Source organism: Vigna radiata, unplaced genomic scaffold, assembly GCF_000741045.1.
Source record: "Vigna radiata var. radiata cultivar VC1973A unplaced genomic scaffold, Vradiata_ver6 scaffold_410, whole genome shotgun sequence".
In the NCBI taxonomy this organism is placed as follows: domain Eukaryota; kingdom Viridiplantae; phylum Streptophyta; class Magnoliopsida; order Fabales; family Fabaceae; genus Vigna; species Vigna radiata.
Window position 1 is genome coordinate 74,058 of NW_014544152.1, and position 25,377 is coordinate 99,434.

At 35.9% G+C, this 25,377-nt stretch overlaps 1 protein-coding gene across 11 annotated transcripts; it reads left to right on the forward strand.

Moving 5' to 3' along the window:
• The first annotated feature begins 1,006 nt into the window (after positions 1–1,006).
• Positions 1,007–17,282, forward strand: LOC106755443. 11 transcript variants are annotated; one of them, XR_002667107.1, is made up of 7 exons: positions 1,007–1,798; positions 2,225–2,324; positions 2,728–2,951; positions 3,374–3,419; positions 4,087–4,248; positions 4,328–4,398; positions 10,449–15,009. XR_002667107.1 is itself a non-coding variant. In XM_022778310.1 (7 exons), the coding sequence occupies exons 3-7, from the start codon at positions 2,904–2,906 to the stop codon at positions 15,563–15,565; spliced, it is 303 nt and encodes a 100-aa protein (XP_022634031.1). In that variant the 5' UTR covers positions 1,007–1,798; positions 2,225–2,324; positions 2,728–2,903; the 3' UTR covers positions 15,566–17,282. The 11 variants fall into 11 exon arrangements, 6 of the variants coding, with proteins under 6 accessions (XP_022634031.1, XP_014493087.1, XP_014493088.1 ...); XR_002667105.1 differs by lacking the exon at positions 10,449–15,009 and adding an exon at positions 6,365–6,599; XR_002667104.1 differs by lacking the exon at positions 10,449–15,009 and adding an exon at positions 5,493–5,717 and having other exon boundaries at positions 2,186–2,324; positions 4,087–4,179.
• The last annotated feature ends 8,095 nt before the right edge of the window (positions 17,283–25,377 follow it).

A 25,377-nucleotide genomic window follows, 5' to 3' on the forward strand; every position in this document is an offset into this window, starting at 1 on the left:
TGTGACTAATGTTTACCACACAACTGACCAAATCCAAATAAACAAAAGTACATCAATTTTAGAACATTATAAAGGTTGTTGTCTTCTAATGGGTAACTTGTCGGGCCTGATTGGTGGGGGTTCAGATTGTTGTGTCATTTCCTCATTAGGTGGTTGGGATGGTTGTGTAATTTCCTCAGTTGGTTGTTGGGGTGGTGGTTGGGATGGTCCTGGTAGGTCTGTTTGATGTTGAGTAGGGCATTTATTTCTCTTATGTCCAACTTCACGACAAATACTACATTTCTTCCTGTGGCCACCTTTGGTCATCTGGGTCTCATCCCTTCTTAGCTCCCATTGCTCCAACCTTCTCTTCTTCTTTGGTCTGCCAGGTAATTTTCTGTTGAGTGGTGGGAGGACGTCTACGTAGGGTGTTCTTTCCCATAACAGGTGGCCGTTCACTGGAAATATGATAGGATTGGGGTTTTACACTCTTCAACGAACAAGAAATATTGGGGTTTTACACTCTTCAACAAACAAGAAATCAAACCTGATTTTGCAGATAGGATTTCCCAATGCCAATCTTTTGTCGAATGCCAAACTTGTGTCGAATGTCAATCTTCTTCTTCTGAAGTTGCAGAGGTTCTTCTACCAAATTCCACCACTTCTCAATTTCGCAACTTTCGCAATTTCCCTCCCAAATACCTAACTTTTATTTTATTAACACATTAATTAAAAATCTAATTTAAAAAAATCCTAATTGTAACGGCTAGAAAGGATGCCCAGTCAGCAAAAAACTGACATCTCACATAACACTTGCAGAGCTGGACACCTTGCCGTTAATAATTTTAACGCTGTTAAGAAAAAGGACCAAATTGAACATTAAAATCGAAATTTGGGACGAAATTGAACACAATTTCAACTCAGGGACCAAAACGAATTTTCTAAACCAAAATTGGACCAAAAAGAAGTTTTTAAGAATGTATTATGACTGATTTTGAAAAACATGTCGTAATATTTGTCACCCTAATTTTCCATCTTTTGCAATATTTGACGCTCACTCTCTTTCGAGATATGTTATTCACTCTTGTTCTCGTCGTTGCACTTCATCTTCAAGGTTTCTCACCATTGTCGGCATCAAGGGGCCACCTGCTCCTCCACTGCTAAACCTTCGTGAGCCGCCGTACGTCATTCGATGACCATTCCTCCTCTGCAGTAGCCACCGCGAGCACCTCCTTGTTGCGCCTCACCTAGGGTTCTAACCGCAGTGCGCTAGCCCGCGACCTCTGTGCCTTCCCTAGGTCATTCTCAACAATTCAATGGGAGTACGTAACTGAATCGTCAATTCTCGATCCAAAATCGACAATGTCTTAGGGTTTGGGTTGGAAGAGACCTTCGGAGATCTTCCACCTCACTCTCAGCTATGGCACCGACGATCTGCTGGAGAATATCGCTCGTACTTCATCCTTTTCCCGGTCCTCCTTTTCCTCTTCTTCGTTGTCTTCATCCGCTTCCACTTCCTCAATCATCTCCCAGGATCAGGAGCTCAGGTTTCGCATTGAATTGGATTGGTCGGCGTCAGCGGACGAGGACCAGGTGGCGTTAAAGCTTCAATCGTAGCTGATGGTGGCGCTACCGATGCTGTGGGAGACGGTGGTGGTTGAGCTCTCGCCTCGGGACGATGATGAGAACGTGGTGGATTTGGGAATGAAGGTTGTTAAGCGACGAGAGCCTCTCAGATCGTCGAAGATGCCGCCGTTGTCGCTCTGGCAACCACTGGACCAGTCTCTCTATTCTGAGCCTATGTAGTTGTGGCTTGTCGGTGAGTGTTTCTTACTCTTTGATGGAACTCACACTCCTGTGGTTTATACCTGCTGCCAAAACAAGTGAATTTTGTGAATCTGCTGGTTGTTTGTGTGATATGTGTAGTTTCCGAAATTGGAAGTGTTAGTAAGTGATTTTGTTTTATCTCTGCTATATTCTGTGGTAACAAATGAAGGATTTAGGCTATGTTTGGATAAAAGTTAGGAACATGCATTTGAAAATTCTAATTCATGATCCCGACTTCCAAGGTTTAAAATAAAGAAACAAGAATTTGTTTCTTTGGAAACAAAACTACTTCTAAACTCAAGTAGCATTATAAGCCCCTTTTATAATGTTTTAAAATTTATCCATGCAATATTGTTTAACTTAATCTGACTTGGAATAGTGAATGTGTTTGCGTATTGGTGTTTTGCTTGGAATCCAGATTCAATTCGAGATATTTGTTGGAACCTACACGCCGTAAGCAATTCAGTTTGGAAGAATTTGAGAATTTCTTGCTCTCTCGCTTCTCCAAGGATGTTAAGGTTCACTCTTTCTCATCTAGACAATCAATTCTTTCATTTTATCCATCTTAAAATTATTTCAAAAGTTCCTTCAAAGTTGAAAACCTTGTCCAAAATCTGTAATATTATAGGTGTTGTATTGAATATTAAGTTTGGGAATAATTGGTTTTAAGTTCTTTCAATGAAGATCCATAATGGGATTTAGCATATCATAGTTTATGTTGTTTGTGTTTATGTTAAAAGTCTGTTATGAGGTAATAAATCTTGTTCATGCAACTTATTAGAGTAGAAGCATTTACATGTTGTTTGGTTTCTTGAGTGCTTGGAATTATTGCTCGCTACACCAAGTCTGGGTGGTTCCTAATAGTTAGAATCTTGACACGTTAATCTATTAATATTGGGTAGGAAATTTCTTGTTTTCCAGGTAATTTTCTGAATCACAGTCAAACCGTAGAGGGAAGGTTTTGAATTTGAACAATTTTGGGATTTGTTAGGAGGAAAATCAGAATATCCCAGTCAAAAGATCGTTAGAGAGGCTGAAAGTGATCTTCACCTATTTTCCCATCCCCCTTCTGAAGGCAAAGAGTTGACTTCCTTTTAATGGTTTTCTTCCAATACCTGACAGGGCAATGTGCAGGAAATTTAAAGGTGAGTATAACCATTGATCTTAAGCTCTAGTTTCTGCACACATGGTTTTGGAATTTGTGCTTGTTTGTGTTGTGATTATGGTTGGGTTTGAAGGTTCTTTTCATATGGTAGTAACTTAAAGTTTAGTTTCCTAATGTGTACAGATGGGACACTGATTGCTACGTGTTTCTTATTAATTTAATTTGAACTTTTAGACTATGGCATATGCAATCACAAAATATACTTCCGTTATTATTCCAATCACAAAATTTAATTTGAAGGTTCAAGCAGCTCCAACGGTGATTCAGGCTCTTCATGAAGTGTTACTTTGATTAATTATTTAGTCAAAAGATATATTGACCATTATTATTCTTGATACTGCATGCTCATTTTTCGTTTTGGTCAAGTGTTCTGTCTGATTTTTATTTATTTTATTCTTGCAGATTCGGATACTGGTAGTTCCTCAGCCTCTGGGTCTCATTTTGTCAGGTAGAATCACAACCTCCAAATATTTATTTCGCTATATGCTCTGCTTTGTACTCCCATCTTTTCATTTTGTAGAGTGACATATGTATCTTTCAATATGATTTTTCTCGTAACTATCATGATTGTTTAACTCATGACTCTTACTGGTTTACCATAAATGTTTTTTCAATTGAATTCATCCTGGATGCTCCATGTTTGTTATTGATTTTTACTGTTTACTTTTCTATTCAAGCTTAATATTTTTGCAATTTGAAAACTTAAGATGATCTTGTTACAGGTTTAATAACTGGGTTTGAATTTAAAATTGAATGCAATGACTAGTGATTATTTCTAGAATGTAGCCTTGTTTTTAGATTCTTTGCATTAACACTAGTGGAAAAATTGCATTAACTGAAATTTAGAGCTATTATTGTTTAGTATTATTATTCTAATTCAAATTATATTGATATATTGCTGAGAAGAATCTTTGTTGTTTGTGATTTAAATTTTAACAATGGTAGGTATCTCTTTCTGCCTTCTTTCACATGTGATGTCTTGTTTCATTCATTTTAATGTGATTTTCATAAGGTTAAATGATTGGAGAAATGAGATGCAATTTTCATAGCTTTTACAATATTTCTTTCTCCATGTTTACTCCAACCTTTTATCTTGTGAATTTATTTTCCTTTAGATTGGGAGTATATTTTACCCATGCTCATTCTTGGTGCTGGACTCTCCCATTGTGGAGTTTCTATTTGGACTGGATATGCTCCGAAAACACCAGGTACCATTCTCAGTTGCACTCTCTGATATCATTTCCTTCAGTTGTTGCTCGAAGCTGCTATTCTTATAGGTCTGTGGCATTTTTAAATTCAATCCATCATAGATTATATATAAATATATGTATTGATCATATTGGCTGTCATGTTCAGAGAAAGACATACCATCTCGGCTTTTAGATGAGGAAAAGTATGCTAAGGAAGCTTCTGGCTCTGGTGGCCATGTAAGTATGCTTTTGATTATGTGCTTTTCTTTTTTAAGCAGCCAAGTTAAAACTGTAATGCTTTATTTAATATGCTTTTAGATATCTAAGGCTGTCATTATTCTTAATTTTTTAGTAATTATGATATAATATGATATGAAGGATGAAAATTCCCTCGGCTGTGTATTTTTGGCACAGTTTATATATCTTCCAGTTTCTAGGCAAAGATTTTAATTAGTATACTTTTGGCCAAAATTTTTGGCACAGTTTAGATATCTTCTAGTTTCTAGGCCTTTAATTAAAACAAAAAGGAAAATGATATTTTAACACCATTTTTTGACATCATTTTGACACTGCACACGTGTCAAAATGTGATTGGACGATTTCAAATTATAAAAACAAACTTTGGTTTTTCTCTTCCAAATATACCTTTGCCTTAACTTTTTTAATTTGAAATCGTCCAATCACATTTTGACACGTGTGCAGTGTCAAAATGGTGTTAAAATATCATTTTCCAAACAAAAAAAGTGGTTGAAAAATGGGTAGTTTAGTTATGTAAGTTATAAGAAATGCAAGGAATATGAAACTATGCCTTTTTCACTAATATGCAAGGAATATGTACTTTACTCAGTGAAGTCACAATCTTAATCTCTAATAATTTAAACCAATTGAAGTTGTTTAACCACATAACCATGTGGCTGTTTATTGAAGGGGTAACGATCACTGAGATTGAGGATTTAGAATCAAAATTTTATAAAAACTTAGTAAATAAAATAAGTTTAAAACTGCATAGGAATACTTTAAATTTTATAAAAACTTAGTAAATAAAATAAGTTTAAAATTGCATAGGAATACTTTAAATTTTATAAAAACTTAGTAAATAAAATAAGTTTAAAACTTTCATGGGATATATTAAAATATAAATATCTTTTTATGAGCTTCTATGTGTAAGTTAAGTTTTATATTGAGTAAAATTTGGAAGAATGAAAGACTGATAAACATTATTTTTTTAAAAGTTCATCTTTTTTGTTGATTAGATTTATATCATTTATATATATTTTTTGAACCATTGAAGTCGGTTTTGATATTTGAATCTGTGGTGAAGCTAAGTGCAGCTGTTAGCTTGAAAGGAGCCAATTCTAAGGGAGGAGAGTGGTGGAAATCACTTTTCTCTCATATGAATCGTGACAGCATAGTGCTTCTAATGTGCACTACAACAAATCTGATTTAGTGATTTAGTGAATCTGATTTAGTATATGGTTTGATGTATAAACTATCTAATAAATATTATTAGATAATTTAATGATTGAAATATATTTCATTATGATAGTTTAATTGAATATGTTTATTTCATGTTATATTGATTATAAATTGATTGAAGAAATGATAATATAGGAAATTAATTGTAAATTGAATGGATATGTCAAATATAATAATGATTTTTTTTTTTATAAAACAATGGTCCTATTATGATGGATTTTTTTATTCGTCATAATACACTAGACTTATTAAGATGGATTTTTTTGTCCGTCATAATACATTGGACCTATTATGATGAACTTTTCTGTCTGTCATAAAATGGACAGATCTATTATGACGTCCAGAACTATGATGTCAGGTTATCTGTCATAATAGGTTATTTTTACCCGTCATAAAAATCAATATTTCCACTAGTAGACGATTGATTAGGTATAGAAACATACAACTAGGTTGACCACTAGTAGAACCAACCCAATAGTCCCTCATAGCTAAGACCTTAGAGTATCAACCAAAAGATAATCTTAGGTATATAAACAACAAATGTCTTTCAAAGCCATACCTACACCTCCACGAAATGAAACCGTGCAAGTCAACCTTGATAATTTTCACCCTTTCATGCTTGATAAGTGTCAAATTTAATTTAATTTTGAGATCAATTTGACACTTATCTTGTTTTGATTATGTTATAAGTATTTATAGAAATCACCCCAATTTGCTTGTTTTACAGATTTTGATGATTACAAAGAGTCAAAGGAGAAAAATAAAGGAAATGGAGGAAATCCAAGCAAATATGGGAAAAACTAACTTTGGTGAGGCTGAGTGGAAACCTTGAGGCTTGAGTCTGTTAATGAATCGACAAGTGTACCGAATCGTATCAAATAATATAAACAGTAAGATCGAGTATCGTTTTCCCTAGAGACTTATTGGCCTATACTTTCATGTGATTTATTGATTATTTAAGACTTGAGAAACGAAAGTTGGTGTTTAGAATGCAAAAACGAAAATAAACATGCATGCAAAGGTTGATCAATTGACCAAGAAAATACACAGTTGAATGATATGGATGAATTGTGTTGTTGGGGTTTTCGACTTTATCCTATCCACTCTTTTATATTTATGAATTCTACTTTTTCATTAATGTCAATGCCACTTTCTAATTTACCCTAAACCCGATGTCTCGGTGAAGAGAGTCTACTCCTAATTACTAGTTTACAATGTCTTGACTCCCTAGCAATTAATCATGCATTACATTATTCGCACAGAAGCTTAAAGGCAATCGGTCCTCCTATTCTTATGTCTAGGTAATATTGCTCCCGAGAGAATTCTCCCATGTCTAGATTTCTCCGTATGTGTCCATATCAACAAAATCAAAGATCACACTATTGAATCAGTTAAACAAAGCATGCATAGAGAGTAGAGGAAAAACTCTAACAATTAATGAAATAAAGCTTATAGATTAAGCATCAATTCAATATATGAGAGTTTCAAAGAATTACATCGTTTCCCCAACAATAATGGAGGTTTAGTTTACCATAGACATGGTGAAACTAGATGAAAACAATGAAAGGAATAAAAGATAAAACCCTAGAATTTGCAGATTAGAGCTTCCGCATCCAAAATCTACTTCCAAAGGGTAAAGAATGTGTTTTTGCGTCTCCATCTGCCAAAAGATACCCCCTCTGGGTCATGCAAATCAATATATAGCTCATAAAAATAACAGAAAAGTTGGCTCAGGCCCACGAAAATGGCGCTCAGCACTAAAATACCGCTTAACGGTGGGTGCAACACTAAACTAGCGCTCACTAGTGGCACTTGGGCGCAAAACAGTGAAAGCTGGCGAAAACTGGTGCTCAGCGGTGGCGCTCAGAACAACTTTTCTACACTTCGGTTGACTGGTTGACTTTTTTTGCACTTTGGTTGACTGGTTGACTTTTCTGCATTCCAACTATTTGCTACTTCAACTCTTCTTTCAAATTATTCTAATAACCTTCAAAATTAAGGTCATTTAGTAATAAAATCATAAAGCATAACCTCAACTGTCATTCACAAAACTAAAGCAAAATCATGAGTCCAAGCAAGTTTCTAAGTCAAAAAGGTGCATTAGGTATCAAAATTAAGCATAAAAATAACAGTATTTCAATCGTTATAAGAGTCACATGAGCAAACCCAACTTGGTGGGAAACCTCAAGAACTGAACCCAAGGCTAAGCCATGAAGACTTATTCTCAAAGAAATTATCTCATGGGTGATAACGATCTAAAAACCGTTATTTTCATACTTAAAATTAACATAAAAACACACCCTTTATGACTTAGAATTAGCTTAAAATCATGAGAAATGCTTAAGTTAGAGAGAAGGAGAGTCAAAGTGAGTTTTTTGGGTTTTATGCGTGGTTCCCTTGTTTTGACAAGATTTATCAGGAGTTTGATGAATGAATTGAAGGAAGAGAAGTGTTGGATGCAGAAGAAGGTGGAAGAGTGAAGTAAAGTTGGACCGCAGCTACCGCGGGGCGGTGATAGCACCGCCGGGCGGTGAGACCTTCTATGATTACACTGCCATGTGCTTAAAGGGCACCGCCAAGGTGTGAAGATTGAATCGCAGGCACCGTCCGGCGGTACAACCCACCGCCGAGCGGTGGACTCGTTAGTGGAATTTAAAGAGAACGCTCAAGCGGCAGCGCTGAGGGGTGGATTAGGTATTGTGCCTACCGCCAGGCAGTGTTAACCACCGCTGGGCGATGTACTTATGGGCCTAGGCTTATTTTCAATTATTTTTCTATGCTTTAAATAGAAGTACACGAACTAGAGTATGGATCTTTTGGCAGAAAGGACATATAAACACGGTTTTCACACCTTGGAGGTGGATCTTGGATGCGAGAGCTCTAATATTACAAATCTAGGGTTATCTTTTATGTTCTTTCCATTCAATTCATCTAGTTTCACCATGATTATGGTGAACTAAGCCTTTTATTGTTGGGGAACAATGTACTTCTTTGAAACTCTCTCATATCGAATTTCTTATTTTATTCATATACTTGTGTTTATCAATAGTTTGAGTTTTTCTTCCCTTCTTACTAATTCTTTGTTTAAGACGTTATTCAAACGCATTATCTTTGATTCTTTCTATATGGAGACATATAGTTAGGTCTAGAATGAAGAAGTACTCTTGATAATGAATATTACCTAGAGACAGGAATAGGAACATCAATTGTCTTAAGCTTCTGTGTGTATTGCATGAATAATTATTAGGGAGACTAGAGATAGTAAAGTAGTAATTATGATTAGGCTCTTTTCACCGAGAGATCGGATTTAAAGTAAAATAGAAAGTGACATAAACATTGATAACAAAGTTGAATCTAATAAGAATAATAGATAGTGTGATATCCGAACCCGACCCGCCGGATAAAACTGTACCCGAAACCCGACCCGCTACCCGCTGGATATCCGCCTAAAAAAAATATGCGAATTTTTTTCAACCCGCAGATATCCGTTGGATATCCGTTTTCAACCCGCGGATTTTTTTCAATCCACATATATCCGTTGGATATTTTTTAAGTTTTTAAGTGAAATTCAAATTAAATTGCAAAAAAATAAAAATATTTAAAACATATATCCAAATAAATTCAATGGATAAGTAAATAAAAGTATTAAAATTAACAAAACTTAATACTGCAACATGTATCCAAATACAAGTAATTTTAAAAATAATGGTTCTAAAAATAAGATTCCAAGATTTATGTTTATTGAATATGTCATCCACTTCGATGAGTTGTTGACGTGCAAAAGACACTCTGACGCTCAAGATATAAAAATGTCTAAATAAATTTTATTAGGACATAAGAGGAAGATTGTACCTAGACATCAATTCTATATCTATAGAGCCTATGGAGGAAAGCCCATTGATGAACCATTAGTGCAATATATTTTTAGGCAATCAAACCTAATAATCAATAATTAGTACCGTATATTTTGTAAAAAATAAGACAATCTTACCTATTAATTAGTGCAATATATTTTTAGGCAATCAAACCCAATAATCAATAATCAATACAGTATATTTTGTAAAGAATAAGGCAATCTGACCTATTAATACCTGTTAATTGTCCATAAATGACAATTAATTCCGATATGTATACTTCATATATTAATATTTTAATTAAATTTAACCTTGTAAAATATAAATTAATGTTAATTTTAATTAAATTTAACTAAATAAAATAAAAATTAAATTTTTATTTTTATTTTTTGTGGGTAGCGGATATCCGCGGGTACAGATAGTATAATACCCGCACCCGACCCATTTATAAGCGGGTATTAAAATACCCGCTATCCGCGAGTTTCGGGTAGTAAATATCCGCGGTATCAACTATCCGTCGCGGATTTTATCCGCGGATAACTGCGGGCGCAGATTTTTTTGCCATCCCTAATAAACCCCAATAATATCATTCATCCATATCTTTTACTGCCAATTGATCAAACTTTTGCATTCATGTTTAATTTCTGTTTTGCATATAAAACTCAAACTATGTTTATTTCAAGTCTTATGATTCCCATTAATCACACGAACGTCTAGGCCTAAGAATCCTTTGGGAGACGATATCTGGACTTACCGTCTATTTATTACTTGATACGATCTGGTACACTTGCAAGGAAGTTAACAAGTTTTTAGCGCCATTGTCGGGGACTCATTGGTTTAACTATTCTAGTAGTGTGATTTTTTATTGAATTTGACTTGATTTTTGTTTTTTTTTTTCGTTTTTTGTTTTTTTTAAATAAAAAGTGTTTTTTAGGGTTTTGTTTCTTGTGTATGCAGGATACGATTCGTACTAGAAGTAAGAAAAGTACAAAACCTCTTCTTGAAGGATTAAATGAAAGGAGGGGGAAGAAAGTCAGAAGACCATCTAGAGAATTATTCCTTTCTCCTGAAGGACTTTTGCAACCCTCACCAGAAGCATTTAACTAGAGCACATAAGAGATGGCTGAGGAGGAAGCTCCTAGAAGACGTACTCTGGCGGATGCTACTGCTATTGTTGGCACTCAACATTTTACTAGTATTGCAAGGCCGAGGATCAATGCTTTGAACATGGAGATGAAGCCGGCGTTGACTCACTTGGTGTAGAGCAACTAATTTAATGGACTGCCACATGAAAGTCCATATGATCATCTTACCACGTTTAATGAGATTTGCAACATGGTGAAGATCAATGGTGTGACAGATGAGATGATTAAACTTAGCTTGTTTCCTTTCTCATTGGGAGGCAATGCTAAATTGTGGTTGAATTCGTTTCCGGAGGATAGCTTTACTACTTGGGAGGCTGTGGTGGCAAAATTTTTTAATAAATATTTTCCACAGTCTAAGATTAACTAGGCCAAGCATGAGACAAATTTAAAAGTTTGCTGAGAAACACACATGTGCATGGTTTTGATGAGACAACTGTAGTTCTCACGTTTCTTAGAGGTCTTGGTACATAGTCAAAGCTTATGCTAGATGCCTCAACTGAAGGTAATATCAAGAGAAAGACTGTTGATGAGGCCTGTGAGTTGATTGAAAGCATGGAAGCAAACGAGAATGAAAATCATAATGAAAGGGGCGCGACAATTCAAAAAAGGGGAGTTCTTCAATTGCCCACTGAAGATGCCTTGCTTGCACAGAACAAGCTTTTAACTAAACAATTAGAGAGTCTGACAAAGACTATTGCTCAACTGCCGATTGAATTAAAGAATATTTCTCAGGTACAACAACAACTTTGTGATCGTTGTGGTCGTGACCATATCAATGGTCAATGTGCTTTTCCAGAGGAAGCCCAAGAAGAAGAAGCAAATTACATGGGCAACCAGTTTCAATACCGCCAGGGTAACTTTAACCAAGGTAATTACAACCAAGGTTGGAAGAATCACCCTAGCATTGGGCAAAGTCAGAATAATCAAACTGGACAACCTGGAGGCCAATTTAATAGACCGCAACAATCACCACTATGGCAACAGGTGGCTAATTTGGCGGATCATGTCAAAAGTCTTGACGAGAAATTTGATAAATTTATGAAGGTGTATGATTCTAACTGCAAAGGATTTTCAGGAATGTAGAGACTCAAATTGGTCAATTATCTAAAAGGGTGGAGGTCACAGAGAAACATCAATTTGGGGCTAATACTAAAGTTAACCCTAGAGAAGATTAGAAAGTTGTTGTGAGCATAGTTGAGGAAAGAGTGGAGAAAGAAATTGTTGAGTTAGAAAGAGGAAAAAGAAGAAAAATGTAAGGGGGAGAATAGAGAATAAAAAGAGAAGAGGGAAGAGAAAAAAATAGAAAAAGATAAGATAGAAAAAGATAGAGATAACGTGCAATTGTAGGATTTGTAAGAGAAGTGTTTAAAGATGATAAAGCAATAACACACTTTTATTTATACTGGTTCACTCCACCGAGCTATGTCCAATCTCCTCTAATACCTTAGAGGGTTCCAGTATAATCTTCAATAAAATTACAACTCAATATTCTCACCTCTTTTGGTATCTCTAGTCACTCCAATTAGCCACCATTACTTTGACTAGAACCGAACTACACCCATTCTTAGTTGTGCAATATTCTTCACCACTCTTAGTATGACTAGCCAATCAAAATATCTTCCCGATATGATATCTAGTTGAGTTTAACCCAATCTTGGTTCCTACTAGAAATACCCGTCTAGCTCCCGTTTAACTTGACCCAGTTAAACATTACTAAGTTTGACGCACTCTTGGTTTCTACTAGACACATCCATCTAGCTATCATTTAACTTTACCAAGCTAAACGTAAAGTGTCTTAATTGTCCTCAAAATTTACAATCAAAAGATTGGTTACAAGTCTTTAAACGATAACCCTCACAAAAAGGATATGTGTTCAACACAATGCAATCTAACATACTCACTGAATATTTTCTCTCTTCTCTCTTCTTACAAAAGTAAGCTTTTATGACAATGAATTCTTGAGCCTTTCTCTCTAAGATATTCTTATATGCTTTTTTAGCTTTTCTCTCGACATTGTTTGCTTGAGCCTTTTTCTTCAATATGTTATTCTCTTGATTCTCTTTTTAAATGTTCTTCTATTTAAATCCTGCTAAAAAAGAAATCGATTAGGTAGAGCTTTGCTTTGATTTTTGAGTCTTCCTAGTCTTGTTGTGTGTAGCAGTCGTTGGTTAAAGTCAACTTGTCAAAGTAGGCAAACTTTTTCAGTACTTTAACAAAAGTAGGTAGTACAATTTTCCTAGCATGACTTTTGATGAAGAGAACATTCCGTGAATGTCTTCTTTGTTCCCAACATCCATTTCTGATTTGTATAGGATGGAGTAGGTGGATGTGTGTAATAGGCAATATGCACGAAGTAGAGTAGATATGCATGTAGTAGATATATCATTTTTCTTATCACTTTATTTGTTTTTAAACATTGAGCATTTAATGACATTTAATATCATTTTAGATCAACATTTTTTTTTTTTTACATTTTCTACTGTTCATATAAGATTTGATCATTTAAACTTTTTATCAAGATACCAAGTTGTTAATGAAAATTTCACCGTTGGATAAAGTAGATCGTTTGACACATGGCATCGTCTAGCCTATGTAAACGATTTTAGGTTCTTCTCTATTATATTCAACAAATGTGTTTGACAATATGTTTTACTACATAAATTTTTAGAATATTATTTGAGACTTTTCAACATGCTTCCTAAATTATTTGTCAATTTTATATATCAAGACATATTGAGATTTTGTTTGATTATTAACTAGCGATGTATAACATTTGCATTCAGCAAGACTCTCATTTGGGCATTGACAGGGAAATCGTTTAAAGGTGTATTTATTCTTACTAGGTGTTTTACTAAGAATTTGCCTAAGCTCTTTGGGTTTCTTAGAGTATTTTCACAAATTGCTTATATTTTACCTATGTTGTTATTCTAATGACAACACTCTCATTTGCTCATTTCACTTAATGTTATGTGTTAAACTTCAAAATAACACATGAGAACGTTTAGACAATTTAATTCTATAGACAATCTTGTCTTAACAGTTGGATGAACTAATCACTCATCTTATTTCACTAGCTTGGGATTGAGTGGGAATTAGTTCAAAGTTGTGGTCCAAATTAATTTTCCTCATGCTTTTAAATGGTAAGAACATATTTAAGGAACTAGTTCATTATAGAGTCTTGATCTTAATACAAGTGATTCATTCAAGGATTCATTGAGGGATCATATTGAAGTCTTGAGATCTCAGACTCTAAGTGCCAGGAATAGACCTAAACTTACATTCAAAGAGAACTCACAGGACATGATTAATCATATTTTTATAAATAACAATTGAACCTTTACAAGAGATGGACAAAGTGGGGAAATCTAATTTCAACACGCTTTGATTATCTTGAAGTCAATCCTTTTTAATTCCAAACTATTTTACAAAGCATATTGCTAAAATAACTTTGTTTTCTTGTATTAATTTAGTTTCCACACTCTTTATGTGCCTTTTATTGTTATATTCAAAGTGAAGCTGGTTTAGAACATTGTGTTTTCTTCCAAATCTTTGTAGATATGACTCTTGTTGTACTATAAACTACCCAATATACTTACTGGGAAAATTGATTGCCTTTGAACCATCATCAATGCCTAAGATTGTGAGCGTTCAAATCCCTAAGCGGATTATAATTAGTATAAAAAGTACGATGGATTAATTGATGCAGATGCGCACATTAAAGCCTACTTGACTTAGTCCAACTTTTTCTACATGATATATGGAAGTACATTGTCTTCTCTTGGCAAACTTTCTTATGGGACGAGCCTTGGTATTATTCCCTTAATTGGTGTAATACTTTTTCAATACATCATTGTTGAACAAAATCTTTGATCCCCGACAACGACACCAAAAACTTGTTAGGTTTGAATCGACAAGTGTACCGAGTCACACAAGTAATATAAAATGGTAAGACCAAGTATCGTATCCTAAAGGACTCTTGGCGCTAAACAGTTGTGTGATAACAAGATTAATTAAGACTTAAAAAGAGGTAATTGGGTTTGGGAAAAAATAATAAGATAAAATAAAATAAAATTGATCAGTGGTAAAGGAGCACATAGATGAACAAAGGTTGATTTATATGAGATGGGTATGTTGTTGGGGTTAGATTTCACCGAGTTCCCTCTCATTTATATAAGAATTCTTCTTTATGCATTAATGCCATTGTCTCTCACTAAATTACCTACCTCGACCCCTCGGTGAATAAGCCCGTCCCTAATTAATGTCCTTCAGGTGCCTTTTTACGCCCTTCTGAGTTCCATCTTCTTTGCTTTTCATCTCTTCTTCCAGTATTACTTCAATCTCTGTCAAAAGAAAGAGAATTAGTCATAAAATCATTGAAATCAACCTCAACTCTCTTATTCACACAATTTATTGAAAAAGTATGAGTCCAAGCTAGTTTCTAAGTGAAAAAGGGTTCTTTTGGTATCAAAATCACATCACAAATAACGGTGTTTTATACCATTATCAATCATTCAAGGAGATAATAAGCCACTTTACTCATACATGGACCACTTTAATAATTCTGCTATTGACATTCCCAACTTACACTCAATTGTTACAATGTATACTTCACTATGTTGACTTTAGTTTACATGTTGATGATCTTGAAAATATGGATGGACTACTCCATACATTAGCATTGAGGAGAAGTTTAGTAGAAGAATGCAAGTGATGAGTCAATATTTTCTTGACTTCACTTAGTTTATAGTACTAGAATTAATCATGGAATTGTGCTTAAATGTCCAATATTTTTCTGCTTTTGCTAATTGTGGTTAATTTGACCAGAAATTCTAATTTTAATTAATTTGAATTTTCTGAGCTAATTAATTGCATTACTAATTGCAGGAAAAATTTTGGAAACATAATTTGGGACATTTGGAGATTAAATGAGAATAAAGGAAATGCAGCAACTTCATCTTCATAGCCTGGTGTTCTATTGGTCACAGCCTACACACATTAATTTGATTGAAGAAAAGTCTAACTGCCCATGCTTAAGAAAACTGCTAGTGCCACAACAAAGAGAGTGCAACACGGGAGTAAAATACAAAGTCCAGCAAGGCTTGGCCATCAATATCATGTGTGTGCAGAAGTTGAAAGATGCATTGATGGGCTTCTTAAAAGGTACACACGGAAACTCACGGCCCAAGGGAAGAGCTGCGCCCACATGGGCTGCACAACATCATCGCAACCAGCAGCATATATCCAACATCCCGCTTGCAGGTCCAACACAAAAGAGAAGCTGCAACATTCAGCAAAAAGAAGGTGCGTCCAACACTTGACGTTGCAGTAGTCTAGCAACTCCACACCAAAGGTTGCAGCCCAACATTTGAAGTGTAGTAGCCACACATAATTCAGCTTCTAACAATACGTCAAGGAGAGCTGCAGTAGGTGAAATGAGGAATGAGGTGTGTGCTTGGAGAAAAAGGACACGACCCAGCTTCCAACTTATACTGTAGTAGCGTCCCAGCAATGACAACACCGTATAGCAAGCACCTAGCAGCAAGATCTTACGCATGGCCCAAAGCAGGAGCTGGCTACAACAGGCTATTTCGTTTCCAACCTTCGGGCCACATCTTCACAAGTCCAAGAAGAAACACACGATCCACCTGCCACCCTAGGACGCGAGTCTCATGTTTATTACAGCAGATACAAGCCGCCACATGGGAGATTCGAGGGAGAAGAGAAGAGAAGTGATGAAGGGTTACGACTGATGATAGAATCAATTCAAGAGTAGATTTTGATTTTTAGTTTCATTTAGTAAAAGAAGCTGGCTGATTTAAATTTTGGGGCTGAGAAAGTGATTTTTCTTTCTTATCTTTGCTTGGAGAAAAGAAACATCATTTTATTATCATTTGGTTTTCTTTCAGAAGAGAGGCACGGTCCAGCAATGGGAAAGCTCCCAAGCATTGAATGTCTATAAAATGTTTACTTGTTTTCGCTGCTTAAGATATTTATGCTTTTTAATGTTCACCATCACGATCATAGCACATATGCTCTTTTCTTTTAGTACGTTACGGTTTGGAATAGAATTTTAGGAGGATGCAGGGGATGATTTTCATTGAAGAAAGCTTATTGATTCATTTTGGAGGTGTGAGCAACAGTTGCGTCTTGGGAGATGGGTTAACATGCTGTCACGGTTCGTGATGGATTTTGTTTGATTAGCACATTCATTTTTCCTTAAGGCACGGTGCATTTATCTTGGCTGAAGAGAGAGAAACCGCTGACTCATTTTATCTGTTCAAGCATTTTTAATTTATTATTTCCATGATGGATGGTGTTGAAAGGTGCTACAATTTACAATGTTTTAGTTTACTAGTTGCATCTTTAATTGGTTATTCATGGTGCATGTAATGTTTTAGCTTAGGCGTTACATTTTTATAGCTTCAATTGTGTTTGGATATTTATCTATTGCACTGTTCGATTTAATGTTTTCATTTACTTTAATGATGTCTATTATGTTGGGTTTATTGTTTCAATTCACTATGATGTTTGTTCTGTCAGGTTTCTTTATTTTCCTGCATTTCTAATTTCCTGAATTGCTTTAGAGATGGTTCAGTCCCAATGTAGAACCGTTCGGTCATCTGTAGGACCGTTCGATCTTCATGCTTTATTCAGTTATTTTAATGTTTTCAATTATGTTTGGTTGTATTTAATTTCTAGTTTTTATTTAATTTAGATTTCCTTGCAAGAAAACTTTCAAACCCCCCCTACTACGTGTTAGACCTAAGACTTTAACCGCATTTGGTCCTTGAGAGACGACTCAGGAGTCACTCTCTAGCACAATACTGCATTCTTTATGAACATTAAATTTGCATGGGCTACGACACCCATCAAATTTTTGCGCAGTTGCCGGGGACCAACGGTTCGGTTTTAGGTCTTTTGTTGTGTTAGTGTGTGTTGTGTTTTGTCTCGTGTTATGAGTGTGATGTTCTGTTTTGTCTGTTATTGTGTGTGTCCGTGTCGCATGTTTAATTTTGTCGTGTTTTGTTTGTTTCGTGATTTTTAGCATTTCCTTTCCACCTTTCCCCTTCCTTTTCCATGTCTAACTATTTTGATTTTGTGAATCTGCTTTTTCTGCCTATGCCTACGACTATGATTCTACTCCTGCATGTTACTCTTATTATGGTTCTCATGCTGATTTTTATGTTGAGGACAATATGACTCATCCTCCAACTCATGAGAGTGCTCTTAGGGAGCCGTTTCCACTTGATAAGGAGAATATTCGTTGTGTTTTCAACACTGGACTGATACATTNGCTNCCTAAGTTTCATGGTTTTGCAGGTGAATGCCCACATAGACATTTGGAGGAGTTCTACACCATTTGCTCTTCAATAAAACCTTTAGATGTCCGGGGTCATGACATTTTCGTAAGGGCATTTTATTAATCATTACAAGGAGAAGGAGAGGATTGGTGTTATTATCTTACTCCAGGATCCGTCACTAGTTGGGAAGATCTTAAGCATCAGTTTCTAGACGAATTCTCCCCTGTGCAACATGGTTACAACAATTATCCTGGGAGGAATGATCCTTACATGGGATGGTATGGTACTCCACAACATCAATACCAAGAACCACCATTCCAGAATGCTTGTATGCCTTCTCCACCAATCTAGTAACCACAATAACTACAGTATCATGAGCCTGACTAGTGTTCATCAGCTGCTGAAAGGGAATTGGAAAGCAAGCTTGATTCCCTTTTGAGTTTGGTGACATAGTTGGCATCCAACTAGAGACCAACACCTCCATCTGCATCTGTTGCACGGTTGTGTGCTATATGTCCTTCCAGTGACCACTATATGGATGCCTGTCCTTCTTTGCAGCACCCTGTTGCTCTTGATGCGTCTCAAGCTTATGCTCCAAACATCTATAATAACATGCAACCACAACAGCAAAATCAGAGGCAACAACAGTAGCAAGAGGCACCTACCCAACCAGCTGCTCAACCTTCTACTTCTTCTGAGCCTACATTGAATGAGTTGTGGGGGCAGATGGCTACGTAGTTCATTGAGGAACAATCTCAAGTTTTAGAGGGATCACCATTTCAGACTGTTCAGATTCTTGATGATGTCAGTGCCATTCACATAGGAGATGGGGAGTAGAGTCACAAGCTTACTACTACGCCATCTAGTTTTCCAGTCTCCTATGTCCCCTCTCTTTCACCTGAGGATGCAGTTGCTAATTCTGATTTTATTGGTGAGATGAATCATGAATAAACACAGGTTTTCTCTAAACTTGAAATCCCACTTGCTTTGCCTGAGTTGTTTATGCATTCAAATATTCTTGATACTGCTGCAGATTCACATGTTAGTGTTGATTTTGATATAGAAACTGTGAAAACTGAAGATGTTTTAGACCTAGAATTAAATTTTGATCTTTTGCAGTTTTCTGAAAATTTTAAATGTAGTTGTGAAGTTGGTTCTTGCTCTATTTGTGTTGAGATCAATTCTGTGATACAACCAGCTTCCAACATTATGATGGATGATAATAACTGTGAGTTTGATGAAAATTTTGAGGAACAGGCAGATATAAGCAATACCTTTGAGATAGGTAGACCACTTTCACCTTCCACCACTCTACCAATCTTTAGGAAAGTGGAGGTAAACATACCTAAGATAGATTCTGTTGTTTATGATTATGTTGATGATGGGTATGTTGATGATTATATTGTTGATGAGCATGCTTTTAATCCTCCCTCCTTGCATGATGAGAACCACTTTTTGCTATCATATCGGAATGTTTGTTCTCCATGCACTGAACATGAATCTGAGCCTGTTGTTGATATTGTTTCTACATTTGAAATTGATTCATGTTTTAAGGGTATATCTGAGGATTAGCTTGTTACATTGGGATTGGGTGTTATACCCCTGCATGTTATTTCTTTGGAGCCACATTGCACTAACCCTATTGCAGGAGGTACATATGAATTTGACCAACAAACACCTACAGTGGAAAACAAAGGTGCCAACATACACAAAAGCTTTAACATCAATAGGCACCAGCTGAACCTGCTCATCAACAATCACTGCTTCTTAGATCCAGTTGTGGAGGACATCTCCCTGCTTGATCAAATTTGGAGACTGAAGCAGTTCCTCCTCAAGACTTCCTTGCTGACTTCAGTGGTGGAGAATATCTCCCTTACAGTCCAAAATTGGCAAGTGCCACCATGATCAGGGGAGTTTTCTTTTCCCTTCTCCCTCCTTTCCTGCTTTTATTGCACTTGTCCATGATCTGTTGATTGTTATGATTGCGATCTTATGCTTGTGACACATTGAGGACACTGTGTAGTTTAAGTGTGGTCAATTGGGGGAGATTTTGATTTTTCTGTTAGTTTTAGTTTTCTGCATTAAATTTGTTCTTTTCTAGGTGTTAAATTTTTTGTTTTCTAGGTCGCTTTTGTTTTGTCTTTTGTACAGTTTTACATGTTTCTCTTGATTTCTGGACTTTGTTTAGGCTGTAGATGTGTCTTTCACTTCATTGATACTCTGATTGGTTAGAAATTCTTGCTTTCTTTGCTTGGAAAGATGATTATGATGTTTGAGAGGTTGATTTGATTGTGACAATTACCCTGTGTGAGATTTCAACCACTTAATATTCTTTCTTGTGTGTAATATGTCTCTTGATTGCTTGCACATATGCCTTGGCTTGACTCTTGTTCATATTTCTTGATTGATATGCGTGTTTGGAAGTGATAAAGGCAATTTGTTCTTGAGCCTCTCTAGCCAAATGAGCTTACCTTGTTTTAATCCTTTAATAACCCCTTTGAGCCTATGCTTTACCCTTTCTTTGTTCTGAAGCTCAAACACTAGCCCTAAGTGAAAAACCATGATTACCTTAACCTTAGTTGGTTTCTCTTATTGCTTTTGTTTTTGTAAATATGTTGTGTATCTTGTCTCTTAGAGTTGTGTCCTAGACAAAGAGAAAAGAAAAGAGATAAGATGAAAAGAAAAGAAAAAAAAATACAGAAAAATGAGAAAAATAAAAAATTTCATGAATAATGGAGTCAAGAAGAGGATTGAATTAGAGGTTTTGGGTGTGATTTGGCTGTGTTTACACTTGTTCCCCATTGCTCCTCTATTTCTTTTGGTTTGTAGCTTCTCATCCATATTTATCCTCCCTTGTCCTTGGCCCCATTACATCCATAAAAGACCTTTTGATTTGAACATGCATATGTTTTTGAGTGTTGATATTAGAAGCTTGCCAAGTCTGTTTGTGTTTGCTTTCTTGAGTGCATTAAATTGACATTGTTTACCATAGACACTTGAGAGAAACACTAATAGTGCATCTGTGAGGTTTTGTTACTTTTGATACACCTCTTGAGCTAATTGATCATTTTACCATGTCTTGAATTACTTGGATGACTTCATGAGTATATGCTTTCTCTGATTCCGTGTTTGATATTGTCTACTTCTTTTCTTTGTCCAGATTTCTTGAGAATTATGTAACTCTGTTTCTTTCCTTGTTAATCTTTGCTTTCTGTGTGATGAGTCTGTGTCACTTCCCTTATGTCCTTTGAACTATTCCTTGATGTGCGTCTTGATTTTGCCCAGGAGTGCAAAAGACTAAGTGTGGTCTATTTTGATGAGTCAATATTTTCTTGACTTCACTTAGTTTATAATACTAGAATTAATCATGGAATTGTGCTTAAATGTCCGATATTTTTCTGCTTTTGCTAATTGTGCTTAATTTGACCAGAAATTCTAATTTTGATTAATTTGAATTTTCTGAACTAATTAATTGCATTATTAATTGCAGAAAAAAAATTGGAAACATAATTTGGGACATTTGAAGATTAAATGAGAATAAAGGAAACCCAACAACTTCATCTTCATGGCCTGGTGTGTTATTGGTCACGACTTGCACACATTAATTTGATTGAAGAAAAGTCTAACTGCCCATGCTTAAGAAAACTGCTACTGCCACAACAAAGAGAGTGCAACACGAAAGTAAAATACAAAGTCCAGCAAGGCTTGGCCATCAATATCATGTGTGTGCAGAAGTTGAAAGATGCATTGATGGGCTTTTTAAAAGGTGCACACGGAACCTCGCGGCCCAAGGGAAGAGCTGCGTCCACATGGGCTGCACAACACCAACGCAACTAACAACATACATCTAAGATCAAGCTTGCAAGTCCAGCACAAAAGAGAAGCTGCAACATTCAACAAAAAGAAGGTGCGTCCAACACTTGACGTTGCAGCAGTCTAGCAACTCCACACCAAAGGTTGCAGCCCAACTTCCAGCTTACACTGTAGTTGCGTCCCAGCAATGGCAGCAGCGTATAGGAAGCACCTGACAGCAAGATCTCACGTATGGCCCAAAGCAGGAGCTGGCTACAACAGGCTAATTCGTTTCCAACCTTCGGGCCACATCTTCACAAGTCCAGCAAGAAACACACGGTCCACCTGCCACCCTAGGACGCGAGTTTCATGTTTATTACAACAAATACAAGCCGTCACATGGGAGATTCAAGGGAGAAGAGAAGTGATGGAGGGTTACGACTGATGATAGAATCAATTCAAGTGTACATTTTAATTTTTACTTTCATTTAGTAAAAGAAGCTGGCTGATTGAAATTTTGGGGTTGACAAAGTGATTTTTCTTTCTTATCTTTGCTTGGAGAAAAGAAACATCATTTTATTATCATTTGGTTTTCTTTTAGAAGAGAGGCACGGTCCAACAAATGGTAAAACTCCCAAGCATTGAATGTCTATAAAAAGTTTACTTGTTTTTGCTGCTTAAGATATTTATGCTTTTTAATGTTCACCATCACGATCATGACACATATGCTCCTTTCTTTTAGCACGTTAAGGTTTGGAATAAAATTTTAGGAGGATGCAGGGGCTGATTTTCATTGAAGAAAGCTCGTTGATTTATTTTGGAGGTGTGAGCACCAGTTGCGTCTTGGGAGATGGGTTAGCACGCTGTCACGGTTCTAGATGGATTTCGTTTAGCACATTCATTTTTCCTTAAAGCATGGTGCATTTATCTTGGCTGGAGAGAGGGAAACTGCTGACTCATTTTATCTGTTCAAGAATTTTTAATTTATTATTTCCATGATGAATGGTGTTGAATGCTGCTACAATTTACAATGTTTTAGTTTACTAGTTGCATTTGCAATTGTTTACTCATGGTGCATTTAGTGTTTTAGCTTAAGCGTTACATTTTTATAGCTTCAATTGTGTTTGAATATTTATCTACTGCATTGTTCGATTTAATGTTTTCATTTACTTTAATGATGTCTATTATGTTGGGTTTATTGTTTCAGTTTACTATGATGTTTATTCTGTCAGGTTTCTTTATTTTCCTGCATTTCTAATTTCCTCACTTGCTTTAGAGATCGTTCAGTCCCAATGTAGAACCGTTCGGTCATCTGCAGGACTGTTCGATCTTCATGCTTTGTTCAGTTATTTTAATGTTTTCAATTATGTTTGGTTGTATTTAATTTCTAGTTTTAATTTTATTTAGTTTTCCTTGCAAGAAAACTTTCAACCCCCCCACTACGTGTTAGACCTAAGACTTGAATCGCATTTGGTCCTTGAGAGATGAACTAGGAGTCACTCCCTAGCACTATACTGCATTCTTTATGCACATTAAATTGGCATGGGCTGCGACACCTATCAACAAGATAAGAGAGTTTTGGCCACCTTCACTGATACTAGTGCTTTGAAACGAGGGCATGTAAGCAACTATGACATCTATACTTCCTGAATGCTAGTTGAGATGTCATCTTTCAAAAAGCTAGTTGTTGGGAAACAGGTAGGTTTCGTTTTAACACCAAGAGGTGGGGGGGGGGGGGGGTGAGTTTTCAAAATCAGAGTCTTTTCACAATCTTTAANACTAGTGCTTTGAAACGAGGGCATGTAAGCAACTATGACATCTATACTTCCTGAATGCTAGTTGAGATGTCATCTTTCAAAAAGCTAGTTGTTGGAAAACAGGCAGGTTTCTTTTTACACCAAGAGGGGGGGGGGGTGAATTGGTGAGTTTTCAAAATCAGAGTCTTTTCACAATCTTTAATACAAAGTATAAAACTTTACAAACTTTCTTGAATCGCTAGTAATAAAAAATTAAGTGCAGCGGAAAATCAAAGTTGACTACATAAATTGTAAAGTCGACTGAATGTAAAAGAGTAGGGATAGAGAATTCAAATGCAGGTTTTTATACTGGTTCAGCCTCAATGCCTACATCCAGTGTCCTTCCAATACTAGGAAGCAAATGCACTATAATGGTCAACGTTTTTACAACAAGGCTCTTTTAAAGACCTCCACGTCAAAAATATAAGACACCTTTTTAACCCTCTAACCAAAATATAGGCAAACCACATAACAAGACTTGCAGCAAGATATCCCCTCTCCTGCAATCTACAACCCACTTTGAACAATCCTCAAAGTGTACCAGACTCCACGAGTCCAACCCCTGTAGTCACAACAAGTAACACAACAATCACCACGGAATGTAAACAACAATCTTGATCAACCCATAAACACCACAATTGTGTAGATTCTGATCAAGTAATGGCCGCGATACAATTCTCCTTTAAAAAGTCTTCAAAGAAAGATCACAACTGTCTTCTTGATGATTTCTTTGAGCTTTAATCCTCAAAGAAACAATCTGAAACAGAATATGAAAATGTTAGATTTCCAAAAGTTCTTTGAAACAACTAAGGTCTCGTATATTTATAGATTTCTATAAATCAAACGTTCCTATAGTCGATTATGCTACTAATATAGTCAATTGTCCTATAACAATTATAACAGTTAAGTCAATATAGTAGCAGACCATTCAAACAAATTAATTCCTCATTCAGTACAATTGACTAACATTCAATGCTCAACTAACTTTTAAAAATATAGTCGTTACTATGCACGAGCATAACAGAATTCCAAATCAAGCAACTAATACAGTCGAATGCGTGGCGCACACAGTCGACTTCGACACAATAGTTCACTTTGAAATTCTTTTCAATGCAAAATCTCACATATAAATGCAAAAGAAGAGTCAAGTCCACCGCTTAGCGCCAAATTCCAGCGTTGAGCACCAGACTCATAGGGAAAACCACTACTTCTCGCCCAAGCGGTGCCGCCGAGTGTCCAGTGCGATTAGAGGCAAACCACTGAGCGACCAATTTAGGCGTTGAGCAGTGCAATGTTGGGCTTGGGCTTAAATTTTGTTATTTTTATGCCTTATAAATAGCCCTAGTGCGACCCTCAGAGTAATCTTTTGGCAGGTAGAGACGTCCAAAACAGTTCTACACTCCTTGGAGGAGATTTCTTGGATGCTTAGGCTCCATTTTATCAAATCTAGGGTTTTCTCTTTCATTCTTTCATTTAATTCCATCTAGTTTCACCATGTCCATGGTGAACTAAACCCTTTGTTGTTGGGGAACAATGTAATCTTTTTAAACTGTCTTATATTGAAATTCTTGTTTTATTCATATGCTTGCATATGATTATATTATCAATTGTTGGTTTCTTATCTATGCTCAATGCTTTTATCGTTTAACTCATTCGGTAAAAAGATATTTGCATTTTGTCGATACGGGAACGTACGGGGAAGTCATGAACTGATAGGAAATTCCTTGATTAAGAAATACTGCCTAGAGATAGGGGTAGGACGATCAATTGTATTTTGCTTTAGTGTTCAATGCATTATTAATTACTCAAGGAGACTAGAGATAGTAAACTAGTGATTAATAGTAGGCTTTTT